Source organism: Bubalus bubalis, chromosome 7, assembly GCF_019923935.1.
Source record: "Bubalus bubalis isolate 160015118507 breed Murrah chromosome 7, NDDB_SH_1, whole genome shotgun sequence".
In the NCBI taxonomy this organism is placed as follows: Eukaryota; Metazoa; Chordata; class Mammalia; order Artiodactyla; family Bovidae; genus Bubalus; species Bubalus bubalis.
The window spans coordinates 33,414,956-33,440,017 of record NC_059163.1 but is presented as its reverse complement, the minus strand read 5'-3'; the positions used below and the strand labels follow the sequence as shown (position 1 = coordinate 33,440,017).

Genomic DNA, 25,062 nt, shown 5'->3' with positions numbered 1-25,062 from the left:
AGTGGGTTTTGGTATAGGATTTATCAGTTCTATTTTGATAATTCTTTATGGGAAGTGGAGTTAACTAATCTAGCCAAGCATTATTTTACTAAATGAATCAATAAAATACTAAATACTTAACTTAATATGAGATCTTTATGAATGCTGTAAAGAAAATAAAGCAGAATAATTGGGTAGAAGATGGTGGGAGCCTATCTTTATGGTGGTCAGGAAAGACGTCTCTGAGGAGGAAATTTTTGAACACAGACCTGAATGATATTAATAGGTATGACTCATCTTCCTAAAACATATTCACAACATTTCTACATTTAAAAATCATCAAAACTCTCACTTGCTTTCAGGATAAAATAGAAACCTCACTGGTTAATATTCAAGGTCCTTAGAATGCCATTTCTTTTTACCAATACTGTTCCATTACAGCATGCTCTAACAGGAAGGGCACGACCTCTGTCCCAAGGCCAGGACCACTAGTAGCTAGTTGTTTGGCATAAATCTTTCTGAGCTTCCCTTTTCTCTTAAGAAAGAATGGAATCTAACAAGATTGTACATGTAAAGTAATTGTTATCAACCAATTGTTATCAATTGGCCATGTAGGCCAAGTGCTTGACACAATGTACAGGACATTGTATTATCTTCACAATGACTTTACCTAAAACTTGATTTTCCTTGAGCTATTTCTCACAGTTCTATTCCTTGAATGGCTTCCTGGGTAGCTCAAATGGTAAAGAATCTGCCTGCACACGCAGGGAAACCTGGTTTCGATCCCTGGGTCAGGAAGATCTGCTGGAGAAGGGCATGACAACCCACTCTAGTGTTCTTGCCTAGAGAATTCCATGGACATGGACAGAGGAGCCTGTTGGGTTACAATCCATGGAGTTGCAGAGAGTTGGACATGACTGAGTGACCAACACTCACACATTCCTTGAATGGCAAGTGCTTTCCTACCTCTAAGATTAACACACCCGGGACTGCCATTCTACCATCTAATGTTTATCCATGCTTCATGGTCCAACTTAACTACTATGACCTTCATAAACCCTTCCCTGGAATTGTTAATCTTTAATCTAAACCATTCTCTTTAATCTTTTTTATGGCCCATAATATATACTATCATCAATATTCATTTTCAATTTAATAGAAATTATCATATTGATTTCTATTTGAATCTGTTCTGTGGAGGGTTCTATCATATCAATGAAAATATGAGTTACTTAAACCTGAAGACAAGAACTATAGCTTATATTTGTTTTTCATAATGTTTATCAAAGTTCTTAGTATCCAGTAGATGATCATCAAATAACATATATGCTTAGATAAGATGATTAATATCCAAAAATAGGTAGACCTCCTAAAAATTAATAAAATATTTTTTAAATGTAATATGGATTGTAGATAAGATTTTAACAGAGCATTCACGAAAGAAATAGAGATGGACATTGACATAAAATATGCTTAATACCATCCATGAATAATTATATTAGCATATTAGAACAATTCAATAATGCTACTAAAACTAAAAATTAAGAATTCTATTTCAAAATGAACTCTCATATATTGATGGTAGGAATTAGAATTGAGTCACCAACTTTAGAGAGTAGCTTGACATCACCTATTTAATTTTAACACTGTATTCCCTATGGGCTAGAGTCGGACGTGACTGAGCAATTAACACACACACACACATTCCCTATAACTAAGCAGTTTCACTTCTAGGTATACATCTAGATATCTATCCTGGCACATATACTGAAACAGGAGTACATAAGGTGATTTATTACAGTGTTCTCAACAGAAAAGATAGAAACAAAATATTCATTGATAGAGCAGTGGTTAAATTATGGTGTACCTATATAATGCAATATTGTTTGGCAGTTAAAAGGAATGAGGTTATAATTGGTGTGGTGCCTTACTCATCATCCTTTCTAAGGTCCCTTTCTATTCTGCAGAGACTGGAAAGCTTAAAAAGACATTTCCAAGAATGCCTTGCATTTAGAATTCTGGATGCAAAATAGATTCTGCCAGCTAGATGCAGTTGTATGAAACTTGAAAGGGGGAAGCAAGTCAGATGCCTTTTAAGGCAAAAATGAGACTGTCTTGGGATTTATGTTAATAAAAGGTCATGGGGATATTCTGTTTCTTGCAGCAGCATTCTACTTTCTATTCTCCAGCTTCCTAGGGTCTAAGAAACAATTTGAGAGTAGGCAAAGACCAGACCAGCTTATGGGAGTCAGGAGGCTGTAGTAGTAGTATCATTGCTGCTAGTGTCTTTCTGATCCCTGAATCTTAGCTATTGAATTCAATACGGCCAGTGGCTATCTCTTCTGGGCATCAGTTCTCTACGGTTCTATGGGTCATCCTTGAAGTTCAGCCTAGGGCCTTCACACCAGCCCTTCTAATAACTTTTGAAATACATGATTTCATATTTCAAATTGCTTTCTGTTTAAAATGTCTGTTCTAAAATAAATAAATAAAATGATTTTTCTACTCTGAACTCTGACTGATAGAGTTGTAAATCTGTATAGAAAAAAATTTAAGAAAAATTATTGAGTAAAAATATGAGATGCAGAATCACAATTTCATACAATAACAGAAATAATTAAAAGAAAAGAATATTTACATTTTAATGGAAGTTAATGTATATACTTAAATTCACATACTTATTTATAAAAAGGTAAATATATTAAAAATATCAAGAAGGATTCCAAAATAATGATTACCTCCAAGGAGAAGGAAAAAGACAATAACTGAAAATGATAACTAAAGAAACTTTATCTTGATCTGTAATGAATTTATTATTTTCACAAGAATAATGTGTTAATATGTCGCTTGCTTGTATAATTAAACAATTTTTAAGTATACTTGTTGAAATGAAATAAAAGTTTGTCTTTAATATGTATCTGAGTAGAGGATAAAAAGAGGAATTGGTAAATAAAATGTAGGAAGTTAGGGCCAAATTAATATTGGCTAAAAATAAATTGTATTAATATTTGTTGGCTTTGTAGAACTTTCCAGGATGAGATGATGGCTTGATGACAATAAGCACAAAATCCATAAGAACACAGTGGATTGGGAATCCCTGGTGGTCTAATGGTTAGGAATCCACACTTTGACTAATGAGAGGCTGGGTTCAAATCCTTGGTCAGGGAACTAAGAGCTCGTATGCCAAGCTGTGCTGCTGCTGCTAAGTCACTTCAGACACAGTCGTGTCTGACTCTGTGTGACCCCATAGACAGCAGCCCACCAGGCTCCCCCATCCCTGGGATTCTCTAGGCAAGAACACTGGAGTGGGTTGCCATTTCCTTCTCCAATGCGTGAACGTGAAAAGTGAAAGTGAAGTCGCCCAGTCATGTCCGACCCTCAGTGACCCCATGGACTGCAGCCTACCAGGCTCCTCCATCCATGGGAGTACTGGGGTGGGGTGCCATTGCCTTCTCCAAAGAGCTCGTATGCCAAGCTGTGCAGCATGGACTAAAAAAAAGTTGATAAGTCTCACAAAGGTGTGAACTAATTTTTAAAGTACAGTTACCAGGAGAAAAATGTCAGAGGAGGATATTCTAAATAAGGAGCACAGCATTTGAAAGGCCCAGACTAGCATGTTTCAGAAATCTGAAGTAGTAGCAAAATTAGAGCACAGGTTAAATACAAGGGCACAATGGGAGAAAGCACAGAGCTGCATACAGAAGCTAGATCTTAATAGTACATTTCAGTGTTATTCAATTGGATGGGATTATTACTTCCATTGAACCAGACACCAGTTCAAGAACACAGAGACAGAAAAGAGCTCTTGAGAAACTGTCTAGTAGGATACTCAGATGCAAAACTAGATGTTTCCATTTTGTAGAAAGCATAGTAACAGTTGTATGGCTGGGGCAATCTGAAACACCAGACTAGGGATGCCAGAAAAGGCTTCCTGGTAAAAGAGGAACTCCCAAAATGTGTCCTGACTAATGAGTAGGAAGAGTGTCAAGCTTTTTATGGATTTGCAAATCATAATAAATAGTTTAGGTTTTATTCTGCAAGGGTGATGAGTCCAGGGGTGGAGTAGATTTTAAGCAGAACAAAGAAATTCTCCTAGACTTCCTCATAACAGACTTTATCCCTGCTCTGATCATGGCTTGGTTTGATGCCCTTTAATCCCTTCTCTTTCATCAAATGACTGGGACGGAAAATTTGGAGACAGACTCGCATTACTCTGACTAGTGATTTCTGCTTTGTTGAATCTTTTTTTTGATAGATGATATAAATCTGATGTACGGTATAAACATATGAAACCAAAGATAGTTATTTAATGCAATTCTTGTATACTCCTATGTTTAATTAAAATGAAGTTTTGTTTATTCAACCACGAGTGTGAATTGTGACTAAATTTATTGAGGAAACAATGTAAGAAGTACAACAGAATTATTTTATTTTCACAAAGAATTATAATAATTATAAAGAAAACAATCTTTTATGAAATATTGATTTTTTGTTATCATATGATCTTTTTGTAAAACACAAAAACATATGATTTTTTTGTAATCCTTTAATTAACCACTGTAAACTGCAAATCTGAAATGTGCTTGACATACCTTTATGAAACGTCTCAAAAATAATTTCTAAAACTTCCTTACATTGAAATCATGAAAAATGAAAATTAGTAACAACTTATGTACCTCAAGTGCTAAGCAGGCATTCCTTAAGGCATTTAACAAAATATCTGACACAATGGGCAGAAAGCTAGTTTGTAATGTCCTAGAATAGAAATCATGCTCAAGTTGCATCATTACCTTCTCCAGGGGATCTTCCTGACCCAGAAACTGAACCTGGGTCTCCCACATTACAGGCAGATTCTTTACCATCTGAGCCACCAGAGAAGCCCATCATTTGGTGAAGATTTCTTTTAAAAGTGTAAATGAGTAATACATAGTAACATTCAGTGGTGTCCTGGTAAATACTTAACAACTTAACAACTCAGGGAGCCAGGCTTCCCTGTCCCTCACCATCTCCTGGGGTTAGTCCAAGGTCATGTCCATTGAATTGGTGATGCCATCTAACCATCTCATCCTATGTCACCCCCTTCTCCTCTTGTCCTCAATCCTTCCCATCATAAGGAGGGTCTTTTCCAATGAGTCATCTCTTTGCATCAGGTGGCCAAAGTATTGGGTCTTCAGCATCAGCCCTCCCAATGTGTATTCAGGGTTGATTTCCTTTAAGATTGACTGGTTTGATCTTGCTGTCCAAGTGTCTCTCAATAGTTTTCTCCATCACCACAGTTTGGAAAACATCAATTCTCTGGTGCTCTGCTTTCTTTACAGTCCAGCTCTCACATCAGTACATAACTCCTGGAAAGACATAGCCTCAACTATATGGACCTTTGTCAGCAAAGTGATGTCTTTGCTTCTTAATACACTGTCTAGGCTTGTCCTAGCTTTCCTGCCAAGAAGCCATCATCTTCTAATTTTATGGCTGCTGTCACCATCCACAGTGATCTCAGAGTCCAAGAAGAGGAAATCTGTTACTGCCTCCACATTTTCCCTATTTGCCATGAAGTGATGGGACTGGATGCCATGATCTTGGTTTTTTAATACTGAGTTTTAAGCCAGCTTTTTACTCTACTCTTTCACCTTCATCAGGAGATTCCTTATTTCCTCTTCACTTTCTGCTGTTAAAGTGGTATCATCTGCATATCTGAGGTTTTTGATATTTCTCCCTGCAATCTTGAGGATACTATTCTGAAAAAGTTGCTCAGACCGCCCAATCTCAAGTACATCTCATCAGCCTTATTATTTTCTATCATATCACTTTTTTTCCTTTGTAACACTTATTGAGATTATCTTACTTATGTCTTTACTGCCTATCTTTATCCTCTAAATGCAGCATCCTTGAAAGATGATACTGTGTCCATACCTGATATTTCCTGAAACACACTGGAGTTCAATAAATACGTGTGATCGTCCCGAGTAAAGAGTGAGGAAGAAAAAAGCACCATCTTGTCATACTTGGTTATGGATTGACTTTACATCACTGTGCTTTCCATTTGAGTCACAATTTACAATAAAGAAAAAAGCAGAAGTAATGTCAAAAACAGTTGAAGGAAGAGAATTTTTTAGTTTATTTTAGCTGTTTTTTGAAATTTTAAGCTACATTTTTATTTTTTGGAAATTATAAAAGGTAAATTATTCACAGAGATTACAAAGTCAGCCTCTGTGTGCTGCACATGTACTGTCAAGAGAGCTACTGTAATAGATGCCGTACTATCCTCTTCCCTCGAGGACCTCACATTATTTTTGCTGTAAGAGAATGAAAACAAATGACAAAAGAAGGACATGAAGAAAATATATAAATAATTACAACTTTAAGTCATTTTAAAATTCTCGACTCATTTTGAATTTAAATTATATCGAGGGAAAATTTATGTGAGGGTTGCTGCCAAGTCGCTTCAGTCATGTCCGACTCTGTGCGACCCCATGGACTGCAGCCTACCAGGCTTCACTGTCCATGGGATTCTCCAGGCAAGAACACTAGAGTGGGTTGCCATTTCCTTCTCCAATGTGAGGGTTAGAGCCTATTAACTCTTCGCATGAGGTGGCCAAAGTACTGGAGTTTCAGCTTTAGCATCATTCCTTCCAAAGAAATCCCAGGGCTGATCTCCTTCAGAATGGACTGGTTGGATCTCCTTGCAGTCCAAGGGACTCTCAGGAGTCTTCTCCAACATCACAGTTCAAAAGCATCAATTCTTCGGTGCTCAGCCTTCTTCACAGTCCAACTCTCACATCCATACATGACCACTGGAAAAACCACAGCCCTGACTAGATGGACCTTTGTTGGCAAAGTAATGTCTCTGCTTTTTAATATGCAGTCTAGGTTAGTCATAACTTTTCTTCCAAGGAGCAAGTGTTTTTTAATTTCATGGCTGCAGTCACCATCTGCAGTGATTTTGGAGCCCAGAAAAATAAAGTCTGACACTGTTTCCCCATCTATTTGCCATGAAGTGATGGGACCAGATGCCATGATCTTCATTTTCTGAATGTTGAGCTGTAAGCCAACTTTTTCACTCTCCACTTTCACTTTCATCAAGAGGCTTTTTAGTTCCTCTTCACTTTCTGCCATAAGGGTGGTGTCATCTGCATATCTGAGGTTATTGATATTTCTCCCGGCAATCTTGATTCCAGCTTGTGCTTCTTCCAGCCCAGCAGTATACAGCCTTGATGTACTCTTTTTCCTATTTGGAACCAGTCTGTTGTTCCATGTCCAGTTCTAACTGTTGCCTCCTGACCTGCATATAGGTTTCTCAAGAGGCAGGTCAGGTGGTCTGGTATTCCCATCTCTTGAAGAATTTTCCACAATTTATTGTGATCCACACAGTCAAAGGCTTTGGCATAGTCAATAAAGCAGAAGTAGATGTTTTTCTGGAACTCTCTTGCTTTTTTGATGATCCAGCGAAGAATTGATTAATTGGAAAAAACTCTGATGCTGGGAGGGATTGGGGGCAGGAGGAAAAGGGGACTACAGAGGATGAGATGGCTGGATGGCATCACCGACTTGATGGACGTGAGTTTGAGTGAACTCTGGGAGTTGGTGATGGACAGGGAGGCCTGGCGTGCTGCAATTCATGGGGTTGCAAAAAGTCAGACATGACTGAATGACTGAACTGAACTGAACTGAACTGAGAGCCTATCAAAGGCTGCAGCAGAATGACTTTAAGCAAATAATTGTTCCTCTTAGCGTTCCTCACTCTATGAATTAAGAGACTTGGTCTAGCTGAACTTCTGATATCCCTTCTCCATTCCAAGATTATAAGATTTTACAAGATTATAAAAACTATCTCAAATAGAAATAAAATGTGAATGTCCATTATTTGTCTTATACAGTCCAGTTTAATAAAATGAATTTGTAATTTATAGAATGAAAAATAATTTATTTGGTATATCTAGCATATTTGTTCTCATTCTAACAAAATGTGAATTTTTTTAAATTCTGAAAAATAAAGTATATTTCTAATTTAATAGCAAGGTAAATCAGAACTAGGGTATTAATAAAAATATTTTGATCTTCCTTCTTTTCTTTCTGCTTTCTATATTAGTTAAATAAATAAATGAATGAATGGATAGTGTTTTAGATAAAACACTAATCAAGACCTTCATTCATTTGTATGTAAGAAAATAATTGTTGTATCAACAATAAAAAGAAAAATACTTTGAGAAAATGGATAAGAATATCCTATAGTTGTCTTTCTGTTATGTTCCAAATTTACTTCTCTTTCAGAGTCCTGTCTTGGAGGTAATCCAGTCATGATAAGCAGTCACTCAAGTGTAGACACCTGGTTTATTCTTTTTACCACACTCTTCTCCCGCTCTTACTATTTGAACAAGGTGCCAGATGTTCCTAGAGTTGGAGTAAGCTAGTGATCCACCAGAATCATTCTAGAAGAAAACAAGAAAAAAAAATGTTTCTTGTCCTGAAACATTTCTCTCTCTTCTCTGGAGTTTTCAATAGGCTCTAGGCAGTGCAGACAATTCATGCTCTTTGGGCTTAGAACTGTGGAACTACTGAGTTTCTTCAAAACCCAGGGCAATTACAAACCAGAACACAGTGCCTACAATGGGATTGGATTGGGCTGGGAAGACTAGAAGTTGACCTTAACAATGGCAAAAGTGACTCCATGATGAAGCCTCTGTGGAATGGATGACATGTGCAAGTGGCATCTCTGGATAAGGAAGAGGCAGCCTCTTTAGGTCTGCAGGTTGCCCAGAAAATAGGGCCAAATTTATTTTATTACCTTGTAACTATGGATTCCTAGACTGAAAACTTCCTGAGAGCAGAGTTGTGTTCACCACTGCATTTCCAGCTTCTTAGCTGGGGTCTGGTACATTAATGAGATGAATAAATATTTGTTAGGTGGATTGAAATAAGAAGCTACTCTGTGAAAATCATTAAGAAAAAAAAAAAAAGTGGAAAAAACTTCCAATGAATTAGTACTTGGGAAAAATGATTTGACAATGTATCTAAAAGTACCTGACAGGCATTTGCTTCTCCTGACATAAATCCAGCACATAGTATTGTATCAGTCACCAAGCCAGATAATGCATATGGAGCATTGCAAACTCTGTTATCAATAATCTTCAAAAAGGTCTGCTGAAGTATCACTGGAAGAAGACCTAAGGGCAAGAAATTCTGCATATTATGGAGATCTTAACCTTGTTTGTTAAAACAAAGAACAATTTGTAGAATAAAGCAGATTCTTTTGGTCTCCAAGAGGCAGACCAGTCCCAGGCTAGACTGATTTCTTTCTAATGTTTATTATAGCTGGCTGCCTCACACAGAAATTCCAAATTTTCCAGTTCGTATTCCCGGAGATATTTCAGAAACTGAAGACAATGCCATGCTTTTTTGGTCCCATCACTTCATTTTCTTTTCAGTTTTTTTTTTTTTTAATGAATTGGTTAATTGCATGAAAGAGTGAGTGATTGAATAAATAATTATTCCTATGAAGCTATTACATATTTATAGAAAGACTTACCATTCACATAAACTTACCATTCATATAAAGTGTTCCCCATCCTGTAACTACAACACTGTCATTTGCTGAGAGTTTCATTTTGGCTTCAGGAAGACAAATCTTCAAATCTTATGAACATACCTCGTAAAAGAGACTTCTTCAGCGAGCTGTACAAGGGCAATATCATCATGAATGCCAGGGCCACTAAAATTTTCATGAATAATAATGTTTTGAACTTTCCGTGTCATATACGGTTTATTTACTACAGTTCCAAAGTTAACCCTCCAATCTTCTGATTATTTTTCTTGGAGGGCACAATTTAATTAAAATACACTGAATTTGTGGGTCAAAATAGTATTCTCAGTGGTTATCTTATCACTTTAAGCTATGTTTCCGAAACAGTACTATAAAGCACTTAAATTATTATCTTAAAAATGTCTTTGGTGTGGGGATGTCATAAATGCTGCAGACATATAAAAACAGCTTCCCTGGTGGCTCAGAGGTTAAAGCGTCTGCCTCGAATGCGGGAGACCTGGGTTCAATCCCTGGGTCGGGAAGATCCCCTGGAGAAGGAAATGGCAACCCACTCCAGTATTCTTGCCTGGAGAATCCCATGGACAGAGGAGCCTGGTGGGCTACAGTCCATGGGGTCGCAAAGAGTCAGACATGACTGAGCAACTTAACTACTACTAACTAAGGACTATTAGATTTGTTTGTTGTTTAGTTGTCAAGTCGTGTCCAACCAGACTCCTCTCTCCATGGGATTTCCCAGGCAAGAATACTGGAGTGGGTTGCCATTTCCTTCTCCAGGGGATCTTTCTGACCCAGGGATTGAACCCATATCTCCTTCATTGCAGGCAGGTTCTTCACCATCTGAACCACCAGGGAAGCCTGTATTGGAGATGTTGTGTGTATGTTAGTTGCTCAGTCATGTCTGACTCTTTGCAACCCCATGGACTGTAACCCAGCAGGCTCTTGAATCCATGGAATTCTCCAGGCAAGAGTACTGGTGTGGATTGTCATTTCCTTCTCCAGGGGATCTTCCCAACCCAGGGATCAAATCCTGGTCTCCTGCATTGCAGGCAGATTCTTTACCTTCTGAGCCACCAGGGAAGCCCATATTGGAGCTGTTGCTGCTGCTGCTGCGACTGAAGTTGCTTCAGTCGTGTCCGACTCTGTGCGACCCCAGAGACGGCAGCCCACCAGGCTCCCCCTATCCCTGGGATTCTCCAGGCAAGAACACTGGAGTGGGTTGCCATTTCCTTCTCCAATGCATGAAAGTGAAAAGTGAAAGTGAAGTCGCTCAGTCGTGTCCGACTCCTAGCCCACTACAAATCCTCCTAAACAGTCGCTGATGTCTCCTGCTACTTCAGCCACATCTGGTTTCTATGCATTTGAGTTAGGGAGCAATCACATGAGAAGCCTCAGTGCATGGGGTCCAGAATCACATGTACTGCCATGTACGCTGGACTCCATGAGCCTGTGGCAGGGCTCTTGACCTCTGTCTGCATACATAAAAAATTGCAACTCGTTCTCACCAGTCACTCCACTATATGTACCAAGTCAATGAATCTTGGCTTCTAATTTAGATTTTTGGACCAAATTCTCCAGTTCCTTTGCGATGCTTTCTTAATTTAGGCCCTAACATTCTATTTAATTACTGTCACTTTCCTCAAAATGTCAGGTGCATTTTTTTTTTAAGATTTCAAGATCTTTGTTCAACTGTGACCTTCTTGAATCCTTCTCCCACTCTGAAGACTTCAGTGACTCCACATATTCAATAGCTGTGTTTCTTTAGTAAGTAAGCATCTTGTTATTTAGAGGTGTCCCTGATGAATAAAACTATATTTTCTAACGTTTCCATTTAAAAATCTTCTTTATTTCAAATAGTTATTTTTGTTTGCTGTCCATAGAATAAGACTTGTATCTCTACATCTCAACACATTTGAAGATGACTATTTTATCAACTCAAAATATGCATTATTCTTTCTGATATATCTACTCCAATCAAACAAACTTCATCTCTTTAGAGTCTGGAACAAAACTTGCAACTGCATATCTCAGTTAGAATATGTTCTCTATCTTCATCAAGTCTTCATAGAGCATACTAACATCTGTGTTGTACGTGTGACACTTACCACTATGCTGCATAATACCTTTAATACATCACATTTAAATTTCTTCAACTAGATTGTAAATCCCTAGAGCACAAGACAAATAAGCACCTTGTAACTGGATTTAGACATACCTGACTTCACACTTGGTTCCTGTTGTTTAAGAGTGGTAGGATCTTGGTCAAGTTGTATCACCATTTCTAAACCCGATTTTCTCATCTTTAAATAGCTTCAAGTATACATTTCATTACTTTGCCAACAAAGGTTCGTCTAGTCAAGGCTATGGTTTTTCCTGTGGTCATATATGGATGTGAGAGTTGAACTGTGAAGAAGGCTGAGTGACTAAGAATTGATGCTTTTGAACTGTGGTGTTGGAGAAGACTCTTGAGAGTCCCTTGGACTGCAAGGAGATCCAACCAGTCCATTCTGAAGGAGATCAGCCCTGGGATTTCTTTAGAAGGAATGATGCTAAAGCTGAAACTCCAGTACTTTGGCCACCTCATGCGAAGAGTTGACTCATTGGAAGACTCTGATGCTGGGAGGGATTGGAGGCAGGAGGAGAAGGGGACGACAGAGGATGAGATGGCTGGATGGCATCACTGACTTGATGGACGTGAGTCTGAGTGAACTCCGGGAGTTGGTGATGGACAGGGAGGCCTGGCGTGCTGCGATTCATGGGGTCGCAAAGAGTCGGAGGCGACTGAGCGACTGATCTGATCTGATACATTTCATATGGAATTATTGTTATGATTACATGAAATGATGTAAATAAAGCACTTAGCATCAGGCAAAAGCCCTTATTTGGAAAATGTTACTTGCTTCCATTCGCTTTTCCCTTAGTTGCTCCCATTTAAATGCCTATGTTGGCATGTGTGTGAGCTCAGTTGCTTCAGCTGTGTACAACTCTTTGCGACCCTACAGACTGTAGCCTGCCAGGATCCTCTGTCCATGGGGATTCTCCAGGCAAGAGTACTGGAGTGGGTTGCCATGCCATCCTCCAGGGGATCTTCCTGATGCAAGGATCGAACCGGAGTATCCTGTGTTGACAGGAAAGTTCTTTAGTGTCACCTAGGAAGCCCTTAAATGTCTTCACTGCCCTTAAATTATGAGAGTACTTGTAAATTTCATGTAGTCTTGGTGAATGTCACACATTTAGGTTAACCTCCACAGACCTCCTAAATAGATCTGCAACCAGAATCTTAAATTTAGTCAGACTTTCAAACTTACCTAGCAAAGCAATGCGCTGCAGATAGGAGCCACCTGCTGCTGATCAGTGGAGGCCACAGTGGCATTTTCCCCATTCACAATTCGGTTGCCTACTGTGATACTGTTGGTCAGTCTTCTCCCACAACCTGAAAAAAGGATTTATTTATACAAGAGCAGGTAACTTTGATTATACTTTATAAGAAATACATTTTAAAACAATTCTTGAAATCCTTCAATGATTGTCCTGCATCTCCTAACCAATGCTGTTTTTTTCCAGAATGTACTTTTTTTATGGTAGCACTCTATCCTTGTTTCAATGACTTTTACTTTTCCTCTTTTCCAGTTTCAAGAATCTTTCAACTGTTGACCTTTGTTGTATTATAATTCTAGTCTCCCCAAGTAAATTGCATAATTTTAAAGGTGGAGACTTTGCTTCATTAATGTCTTGCATAGCATGTACAATACTGTCTGTAAAGCCCTATGTGGACAACATATACTCCATAAATATCCACTGAATGAATGAATGCATGGATGTATCAAACTGTGGGACACATGATGCTCTAAAGAGAATTGGCTTAAAAAGTACAGACTGTTTTTTTAACTTATAATAAACACATTTTATATAGCCTAGTTTTGCATTTTCTTATTACCCTCCATTTTTCATTCACTTAGAAAAAAAAACTAATTCAGCCATGATATTCTTCATGATTCCATTTTTTGAAAATAATTCTCACTTCACACTTTTGGACAACCCATTACAAATAGTCAGTGTTTTTCAAAAAGAAATGCTAGATAGATATGTGGCATCGCCAATAATTTTGAAAGACTATTACAGGTTTCCAAAATGAAGTACTTCTAGAAACTTTGTAGCAAGACGATGGGGAACTATTTATGAAAGTGTTAAATTTATAATAAAATTTCTAAACTTACAGTTTAGAAGCATTTGTTGGTAAGCATTTCAACATTATTCTTGATGATTTCTGAAATTAAGAAACAAAAACATAAGGTTAATAAAATATCACCAAGCAATTCTTTTCAACCAAAGGACTAAATTTCTCAACCCAAGTACACCCAACATTTGACTATTCAGATTAGTTCATGTGTTATTTATCAACCCCTCTGACTCCTACTTGCTCAATTTTGGCTATCTCTCCACATCTCTACCAGGTGGTATAGGCAAAAGGAAAAGGAGATAAAAAAGCAAAGCTCTCAGTTTTATAACAGTTGAAGTATAAAACATTTAGAGAAATAAGAAGCTGACACTCTTACTAAAAGAGGCACTGAGCATAATCTTAGGATTTTTTTCCCTATGATAATTCTCACTACTTTGAAATAGAGTTGTCTATATTTTAAAGAAGAATAGCAATTAAAATTACATTTTATTGTGCTTACCCTGCTCTTTAGAAGTCATCTCATTACTTAGACTGAATTGTGAAATTTTGAGAATTTGACTTAAATTTAAGTCTATTTTCTACTGGAAAGATACCTTAGAGAGAAAGAAAAGAGAACATAAAAAAAAGGCACATCGGAAAGTGTTGACCCTGCATTTCTAGGAGACAGAGGGGCCATAACTGGTACAACCTTCTTTCCTAATGACTAAGCACAAAGGAATTATCTTGCTCCTTGCAGAAGCTCTAACTCAAACTCACTTCTTATGAGTGGCCCATTGGTAACAGGGACTGTATTGAAGCAAAGGAGCTGTAACAGGCAGTTGGTGACCATTATAGCCTTCAAGGATACTAGGATCAATTGTCAGTCTGGAAGAATCACAAAACTGGGCTCTGGAAACATAAGCTTATCACCTAACAGACTTTTTAATAATTGGAGTTTAGAGTTTCAAGATCTTTGAAAAATCATCAAAAATTTATGAATAATTACTTTCTGTACTAGGACAAAATCCTATCATTTTCTTCCCTTGTTTTCTAAGGAATTATTCCAGGCAAACTTTATCTTTAATAATATTACTTCCATTCTTCCACAAGAAGTAATGAGAATTCCCTAATCTTTAACTTTACCCTTACTCCTGCAATCTTTACACTGAATGATCAAGAAAACCCCAAGTCTGTTTCTTATAATGAGAGCCTGACATAAGTAGAAGGTAAGGAGGAACATATGGAGGAGAGCTTGGCAGCCCACTCCAGTATTTTTGCTTGGAGAATCCCTGTGGACAGAGAAGCCCAGCAGGCAACAGTCCATGACATCACAAAGAGTCAGACTCGACTGAGTAACTAAGCACAGCACAAGGAGGAATATGGCTTCAGTTATTATTTTTCACCCCCTTTTCATCCATTACAGCCAACCTTTCCAAACTCACAAGCATGCCTGTAGCTTAACACATTTCTATCACTGTTCAAACAAAGATTCTATAACACTTCCCTTTCCAATACCACCTCAATTATAGGAGTGCCACAGTTGGGAAAACTAATTTTTCCTAAGAAAATTCCTAAAAACTTTGGTTCATTTTTTTTTCCAGTCCTTTTTTGTTTTTAATAGTCTAGGTATTTAAGTAGTAGAAAATAGTGTAAAAAAGTAAAATACCTGTAACTTTAATGGAAGTGGGAACTGCATTCCAGGATGCCATGGTGTCCTTCAACTTCTGATGTAAAATAATCTTGATTTTAGTCCTCATGCTATTCTTTTTTGCTGGAGGAAACTTGAATGTCAACTGTAACTGTACATTTGAACCATTGGAATCAGGACTAGAAATAACAGAAATATTTTAGTGTGCTGTTTTCTGATTTTTTTAGATGTTTCATGAACACATTAGATTTCCCACATTTTAATTATATTGCCTTTACATATATTAAAAAATAATACAGATATTGTCTCAGTATATATAAAGTGTAATGGTCCCTAAGAACTTAACTGGTTAAGAGGTATTGCTCATGAAAAAGGATGTGAACCACAAACTAGAAATCAGAATATTTCAAACATATGTAAGAAACTGACTACTGGCCAACAAATAATTGGCTTGAGATTTTATTGTAATGTAGAAAAAAAAATAATGTTCTTATATAGATATTTTCTAATAGCTTAATTTTAGAGAAAAAGATAAATGAGAACTTAAATGTAGGGTCTGGAAATACTCAAAAGACAACTTCTAGCATGTATTTGGGAGTCAATACTAAACTTCTTCCTATAGATTCTTATACATGCCCACCCCAATAGATCTATGCAATGAGAAAGTTCAGAAAGATAACTCTAAAGCATGAAGACAATCTCCATTATCTACATATTCAGTACATCATTTTTATTAATCAGGAAATAAGATAAATTCATTTTGGAAGATTTTCAAACAAAAATCCATATTAAGCACTATTAAAAAAAAACTTCAACTCTATTTTCAAATAATTATGATTAATTGAAGACCCTTTGAAGATTTTTGCTTGTCTGTAAGAAAGTAGATTGGTTGGTTGGTTAGTTGGTTGATTGGTTGGCTAGCTGGATTTTTGTTTCATTTTGTTTTGTTTAGGGAGTTCAGACTCACAAGTATTCCCTGTGTCACTCATTCCCTATGCTTTGTGACACTGTCTCCCTACATCCCTCATCCCCACCACCACCAAGCGTACTTACAATACATATTTAGACAAAAGTTACCTTAAAAAGATTCACTTTCTCCGGTCATTAAAGTGATGGCAATTGTGAGAGAGAACAAAAGAGGATTATTTTAGAAAAAATATGGCCAGATGGGTATGAATGGGAAAAGAGATGATTTTAGTGTATCGGTAGCAAAACAATCAGCTAGAACTTCTGGTTTTGCATAGAGTTACAATTATCTTTTATCATAGAAGTCAGTTAGGACTGACTGCCACCAAAAACCTTATAATTCCCCTTCAAGTACAGAGATTAAAGATTTGAGCAGAACACTTCCTACCTGAATAGAAATTTGTTCAATACAGTGATGCTATAATATATGGGGAACTCTTTCAGATCAGATCAGTCGCTCAGTCGTGTCTGACTCTTTGCGACCCCATGAAATGCAACACGCCAGGCCTCCCTGTCCATCACCAACTCCCGGAGTTCACTCAGACTCACGTCCATCGAGTCAGTGATGCCATCCAGCCATCTCATCCTCTCTTGTCCCCTTCTCCTCCTGCCCCCAATCCCTCCCAGCATCAGAGTCTTTTCCAATGAGTCAACTCTTCGCATGAGGTGGCCAAAGTACTGGAGCTTCAGCTTTAGCATCATTCCTTCTAAAGAAATCCCAGGGCTGATCTCCTTCAGAATGGACTGGTTGGATCTCCTTGCAGTCCAAGGGACTCTCAAGAGTCTTCTCTAACACCACAGTTCAAAAGCATCAATTCTTCAGCGCTCAGCCTTCTTCACAGTCCAACTCTCACATCCATACATGACCACAGGAAAAACCATAGCCTTGACTAGACGAACCTTTGTTAGCAAAGTAATGTCTCTGCTTTTGAATATGCTATCTAGGTTGGTCATAACTTTCCTTCTAAGGAGTAAGCGTCTTTTAATTTCATGGCTGCAGTCACCATCTGCAGTGATTTTGGAGCCCAGAAAAATAAAGTCTGACACTGTTTCCACTGTTTCCCCATCTATTTCCCATGAAGTGATGGGACCGGATGCCATGATCTTCGTTTTCTGAATGTTGAGCTGTAAGCCAACTTTTTCACTCTCCACTTTCACTTTCATCAAGAGGCTTTTTAGTTCCTCTTCACTTTCTGCCATAAGGGTGGTGTCATCTGCATATCTGAGGTTATTGATATTTCTCCTGGCAATCTTGATTCCAGCTTGTGTTTCTTCCAGTCCAATGTTTCTCATGATGTACTCTGCATGTAAGTTAAATAAACAGGGTGACAATATATAGCCTTGATGAACTCCTTTTCCTATTTGGAACCAGTCTGTTGTTCCATGTCCAGTTCTAACTGTTGCTTCCTGACCTGCATACAAATTTCTCAAGAAGCAGATCAGGTGGTCTGGGATTCCCATCTCTTTCAGAATTTTCCACAGTTTATTGTGATCCACACAGTCAAAGGCTGAGGAACTCTTTAGCCCCTTTCTTTTTACCTTCTTTCTTCCCTTCTTTCCTCCCTTCCTTCCTCCCTTCCTTCCTTCTCTCTCTCTCTTCCTCTATCCCTGTTTCTTGCTGTTGTTGTTATTTAAAGCTGAGGTGTATGTGATATATTATCTACTTCTCATTCCATAAGATCTTGAATGAATTTTTACTTACAGAAGTTTGATGACTTTTGAGTTTATATATTCTTTGTATACACTAGAATTTTGAAGTGCATCAGACATCTGTCAAGAGAAAAAACAAAAAAGCTACCATGTATGTTTTAACCAAATTTATAATAAAATAAATAAACTTCTGACTTACCTTAATCTCAGTATCTTTGCTCAGATCTGTGCTGGCCTGTGAAACCGTTTTTTCACAATTATCATTGTATGTGATTCCAGAAATATCAAAATCACCTTGGTAATAGTAAGTCTTTTCTGTGAAATAAAGAAATACTTTAAAAACTTAAAAATAAACTTGACCTCAAGTCCCTCCATATCTTTATCTCAAAATTAATAATCAATACTGGGAAATTAACTTATCACCACTTGAATGAGAGATCCCCCTAGCTCTCAGCCAACTCTAATTACTCTCAGTATTAACAAAGACTGTATTAATTCGTAAACCAGAATCCTAGAGTAAGCCCATCTTCCAAAATTGCTTCAAAAAACTTTTACAACCAAGTTTGAGTGTCTAATTTTATTTCAAGAAGTCCAGTTCAACTAATTTAGATTTAGGTAATATAAGCTTGTCTAGCATTGAATCTGAAATGGTAGATAGCTGACCATGTAAGAAACTCAAGAGTAAATTCTCATCCCACACACTTCCTGCTCAAGCCAGGATGACTGTAGTGTTCCATTTTGTATCACTTCTTTCCACTAAGTCATTGTTTCTTTTAAAAAAGGGACTTGTTAAAATGCAAACCATATTTTGGAAGACTAGCTAATTAAGCTACTGGTCCCCACTAACATACTGACAAGGCTTCTTCATGGGAGCCTGCTTTGGAAAACTCAGAGAGCTATCCATAAGGAAACTATGTGAATAAAGTTATTTTTTAATGAGTAGAGATAGAAGTAGATAGAAAGATTCAGACTATGGAGACGTGGTGGATAGACAAGGTAGGCAAGAGACTGTGAGCTTCCACTATGCTTCCAAAGGATAAGTTTTGAAATTTGATATTAAGATGGCTGGGTAAAAACAAAGGAGAAGAGGCTAGGTTGAAAAAGAACTGAAATTTTCACTGAATCAAGCAAAATATATCCACATTGCATTACTGCATAGGGTGATATATTTCAGAGGAATAAAACAGGAAAATCATGAAAAAGTATTGTTAGAATCATACACTTAAAGTATTAAGATGTGGATTTGTGCTCAACTATACTAAAAAGCTTGTGATATCTAGGAAGTCACTTGGCTTTCCTGAGCCTCAGTTTCCTGCATGTGAAAGTAGGGACAGTAGTAAAACCTGCCCTCCCAGGCTCAGAGAATTAGTGTGAGGATCAAGTGGAGTAACACATGCCAAGTTTCTTTAAAAAACAACTAATCTCAAAAATATACAAGTTTCTTTAAAAAACAACTAATCTCAAAAATATACAAACAACTCCTACAGCTCAATTCCAGAAAAATAAATGACCCAATCAAAAAATGGGCCAAAGAACTAAATAGACATTTCTCCAAAGAAGACATACAGATGGCTAACAAACACATGAAAAGATGCCTATACCTGTGGCGGATTCATGTTGATATATGGCAAAACCATTACAATATTTTAAAGTTAAAAAATAAAATAAAAAATAAAAACATTAAATGGATATACAAATTTCAGGGTTTACTTTTCCTGAAAGATAAAAATAAAACAAGCTTTCTGGATGTAAACTTAATGAATGTTATTAATAATAAGATCAAGTTAGTATGAGCATTCAGCAATTTAACCACTCTTGACTGTCCACTATTAGAAAAGCCATTAGTGGATTATCCACAGCTGCTTATCAATTATGTCATTCAGAAAAGTTTGTTTATATATTTGCTGCATCAAGTCTTAGTTGCAGCACATAAGATCTTCATTACCTCATGTGGGATCTTTCATCATGGTGCAGACTCTCTAGTTGTGGCACAAGAGCTCCAGAGCATGTGGGCTTATTAGTTTTGGTCCCGGACTTAGCTGTTCCACAGCATGTGGGATCTTAACCAGGGACCAAAATGCATTCCCTGCATTATAAGGCAGATTCTTCATCACTGGACCACCAGGGAAGTACCTCAAATGGATCTTAACAACCAATATCAGAGCACAAGGATTGGCTCAGACAGTAAAGCATCTGCCTATAATATAGGAAACCCAGGTTTGATCCCTTGGTTGGGAAGATCCAATGGAGAAGGGAATGGGAACCCACTCCAATATTCTTGCCTGGAACATCCCATAGGCAGAGGAGCCTGGAGGGCTACAGTCCATGGGTTCGCAAAGAGTCAGACACAATTGTGTGTGTAGATCTTAATAACCAATATCAGAAGGAACCAAAAAGAGTAGGGAATCTCTGAAGTTTGAGGTATATTTTTTACCAAAGATACAAGTTAGCTACAAACCTACTCTACAAGCACCTTTATTGACAATGAATACTGGCATCACAGTACTGAGCATTTCAATCTTGCCCACACTCCCATAGCTGTTGATATAACTTATAGACTGGATCAAAGAGGCATCTGATTCAAAAAAATTGCAAACTTTGATGTCAAATAGCATAAAATTATGTTGAAATAAAATAGTAATTTGATGAGAAAGTTTCCATAAAGAAATTTAATATTCTTGTTGTTTCTTGTCAATTTTTAAGAAAATGAGAGTCAATACTGACCAACTGCCAGAAAATGGACAAGGAGGCCAATAGTTAATCCCCAAATTGCCACAACTCCAAGAAAAATAAGGATGGTTCTCCATAACGGCCAAGATCTTCTCTGAGAAGATACGCTGGTGTGTCTACCAAAAGAAGGAAGGTGACTTGAATCAGATGATGTGCTGTGTGTTGTGCTGAATCAGATGATAAATATTCTAAATTTACCTGTCTCTCCTCCAACTCATACAAACAAGTTATAGTTTATGCATCATATCTTTGTGTTAGCTTAAAACAAGAAGCCTCAGATGTGTAAGGAGGATAGACGCTAATGCTCACTCCAGTACTCTTGCCTGGAAAATTCCTGTGCAACTCCACCCAGTCTTAATTCCTCTCTGTTCTGTTCTCAATTCTTAATCCTACCTCTTCCTTATATCTCTTTTGATGACTTGTTTATTAACACTACCCTATGCCAACATTGTGAAAGCACTTCAAAGAAATTCCCTACATTCCATACGTGCTTTTATACTGGAGTTCATTTGTATAATCTAATTTTCATAGAAAAATATTTCTTATATTAGATAAATCACACTTTAAAAGGAGCATTTAATTAATGTGAACAATAATATTTATAACCTTATTAATATCTGAAAATATATGTCTGCTAATAAGTAGAAAAATTTACTATGATAGTCTCAAATTTGTTTTGGAATAGGCATTGTAACTTAAGCTGGTAGCTTAGTCTCTCTGAGACATGAATATTAGTTTGAGAGACTCAAGCACTATATAGCCTAAATTATGTACATAGTACAGAAAGTAGCTGGCATGGTTTCGATATAAAATAGTCACTATACTACAGTGTATAAAATGCTTTTCTTTGAAGATCCCTTTTATTTATTTATTTTTTAATTTAATTTAATTTTATTTTTAAACTTTACATAAAATTCTAAAGAATACACAGTGTTGACTATAGAACTGGTATTGCTTTTTCCCTTTAATTGTGAATTTCTTCCTATCATAAATAATTGAGATTTTTTATATATAAAATATCACAGTTTATGATTTATTCAACCTCTCCTCTAGTATGATGTTTGCATTCTGAAATTGATTATTATTTTTAATAACAGCTGAAATCATTAAAATCATGTTCTAAATATCCAAAAAAGTCCATTCATGAAATAATTTACTCTCATCTATCAAGTATATATTTTAGCCATAATTTTTTAAAGGTAGAAATCTGAGTTCCTGAATGAATCTCTCATTTAACAAAGATAATAGGGTAAAAATTAATCTTCAATAAATTTAACCAACTCCATATGCTAAACTAAATTATACCTGACTCACTTTTGGACAGAACCTACTGCAAGGAAGAACTCATTGCTATTCTGGTATAATTCAACTATTACCTTTATCATATTATAATAATGTTAAAAATTACGGTAACTACACTATCCACAATTTTAAAACATTTATCTCACAATAATTTATTTCCCACAGCCCATACCCAGTATCATATCCTAAATCAGACTTCGTTATAACAAATTCTGACACTGAATTAGCAGTTAAATTACAAAGCCTTACAAACTGTAGTTCTCATTTACTAAAACTTCATTTCCAACCACTTGAATTGGATGAACCTGAGTTCTGTTATATAGTGAAGAGTGTAAAACATAATTCCAATGCAAAATTCCCCAAATCTTATAAAGATACTTTTTTTTCCCCATCATTAAAGTTGTTCAGTCTTTTCCAACTCTTTGCGACCCCATGGACTATACAGTCCATGGAATTCTCTAGGCCAGAATACTGGAGTGGGTAGCCTTTCCCATCTCAAGGGGATCTTCCCAACTTAGCGATCAAACCCAGGTCTCCCAGATTGCAAGAGGATTCTATACCATCTGAGCCACATAGGGAGAGGCTTATTAATAAGGAAGAAAGTATGAATAATTAATGATCAAATAAGTCAAAGAGCCTCCACCACCAACTTTCTTCCAGAACTCTAGGAAAGCCTAGAGTCTGGACAGGAACTTATTTGGAAATGTATTACGTTTTGAGGGCCCCCTGCAGTTTGCCAGGTGCTAATTTAGAGTCTGTGTTGTAAAGTATATTATTCCAAAAATCTATAATGGCATTCAGGTTTTTAAAATATTTCTTTAAAAATTCATATTAGAATACATGGTTTTCGTTACACTATTAGAGAACAAAAATGGTAGTATTCCTTTTTTTTTTTTGGCTGCACCTTGCAACATGTGATATCCTAGTTCCTTGACCAGCAATCAAACCTATGCCCCTGCACTAGAAATGTGGAATCTTAACCACTGAACCACCAGGGAAGTCCCAGTGGTATTCTTATGAATGATTATTTTTAAAATAGCAAATAAAATTTTGCTAAAATTTGATTAATATTTTCCAAATTTCTGAAAATTTCCCAGAGACTTTACAGGGCCTTTAGATATCAGAAACAGTAACATGGATCCAGAAATAAAAATCTAAATTATAAAAAGCAACTAATGAACAAAAAACTAGAAGCTACTTTGTAGCAACCTGTTAGCTTTTATAGACTTACTCTCCCAAATAAAATTCCATTTACCTGTACATAGTATTCTGGTTATTATGGTGGAGTCAGGAACAAAGATAGTGATGATGTTGACCATGATGACGATGATAATAGTGGTAATAAAAATAAGGGCTTTCTGGTGGAGCTTTTAAGATGATCAGAGTTTCCCAGGTTTATGTGTTACATTCAGTGTTGGTTGGTTCATTTTTATGGGCTGGGTGAAATAAAGAGAACAAATAAAGTGAAACTTGTCTGACTAGTGTCAACGACTGTCATATTTCTATGGTTTCAAGATAAGAGTCCTCCAGGGAATGACAAGCTTCCTTGACTTGGCTATTTAGAAAAAACTAATAGCCTAATCTTTGTCTGGTCACTTAAAAGGTACACCTAAGAAATAGCTTTTTGGTATATCCAGATAATTCTAACTGTGTTTGACCAGTTTCATCATTCTGGATTCTTCCTCCTCAACTGGAACCAGCTATAATTAGGTAGAAGTTGCTGACAAAAGACTTTTCACAAGGTATTGATATTAACATAACCAATATCACCACCATTTTGATATAATGAATTCTATTTCATTGTTGTTTACCTCTTCATTTCCCTAATTACCAGTGAAAATGATCATTGCTGCTACTGCTGCTAAGTCACTTCAGTAGTGTCTGACTCTGTGTGACCCCATAGATGGCAGCCCAACAGGCTCTGCCGTCCCTGGGATTCTCCAGGCAAGAACACTGGAGTGGGTTGCCATTTCCTTCTCCAATGCATGAAAGTGAAAAGGGAAAGTGAAGTCGTTCAGTCAAGTCCGACCCTCAGCGACCCCATGGACTGCAGCCTACCAGGATCCTCCGTCCATGGGATTTTCCAGGCAGGAGTACTGGAGTGGGGTGCCATTATGATCATTCTTTCACATATTTCACTTTTCAGCTATGCTACAGCCCCAGTCTTTGTGTTCTGACTCCTACAGCCTGTTGTACCGTGGTTTTCTGTTTAATTTTTAGCTCCTCTACCTCACCTGGACTGGCCAATGGTCTCTGGCAAGAAACTATATGTATGTAAATCTCACCCAGTATAGCCCCTTCTCTTCATTAGTTTTCTTTGAGACAGCTTTTAAATTTCACCCAGTATAGTCCCTTCTCTTCATTATTTTTCTCTGAGACAGTTTTTGCCAGTGTTTGGTCACTCTGTATTACCTTCATATGGTTGTTATATTTTTTCCAAGGTTTATAATTATTAATTATAGAAAAGCTTGATGGAAGATATTTCTCCATTGCTGGAAGTGGAACAAGTCATTGGTGGTGTATAAAAAACAGAATCTCTTAATTTTAGTTTAAAATTTGCCAATATTTCCTTTTAAGGTTAGTATTTTATGAGTATATGTACATAGTTTGTTGAAGAATTCTTTGCCTTTCATAAAGATATACTTGCATGTTTTCTTCTGAAAACCTTGGTGTTACCATCTGCACTTAGATCATTAATTCACATTGCATTCCTTTGTGTGTATATTATGAAGAAGGAGTAAAGATGCATTTTTTTCCATATGACTATTAATTGACCCTGCACATCTTACTGAAATCATGTGCATGCAATTCTCTATCCACTATCCTGCATTGCCACCTCTGTTATAAATCAAGTATTGATATAAATCAAATGGGGGTCTCTTTCTGAATTTTTTATAGTTAATTTTTTAGTGTACTCTATCACACTGCCTTAATTATTGAAGTTGCATCATGTCATGTGTCGACTTAAAAACACACAACATAAGAGTTGTTGGTTTAAGTTGTGTTCAAGGTCTTACTGAGGACTATAGCTTGGAGACAGCCACTGAGTTAGCTCTGAGGAAACTGCTCCAAAGAGATAGTGGAGAAAACCAG

At 36.9% G+C, this 25,062-nt stretch overlaps 1 protein-coding gene across 1 annotated transcript; it reads right to left on the bottom strand.

The window, feature by feature from the left end:
• Window positions 1-8,243: 8,243 nt before the first annotated feature.
• TMPRSS11B (transmembrane serine protease 11B) lies at window positions 8,244-23,288 on the bottom strand. Its single transcript, XM_045166235.1, is given in 14 exon segments — window positions 8,244-8,405; window positions 8,998-9,140; window positions 9,520-9,610; window positions 9,613-9,785; window positions 10,800-10,801; window positions 12,823-12,882; window positions 12,884-12,947; window positions 13,743-13,781; window positions 15,340-15,500; window positions 17,990-18,057; window positions 18,137-18,252; window positions 20,662-20,783; window positions 22,142-22,187; window positions 23,225-23,288. Coding segments are annotated over 14 exon segments (1,311 nt in total).
• Window positions 23,289-25,062: the final 1,774 nt, after the last annotated feature.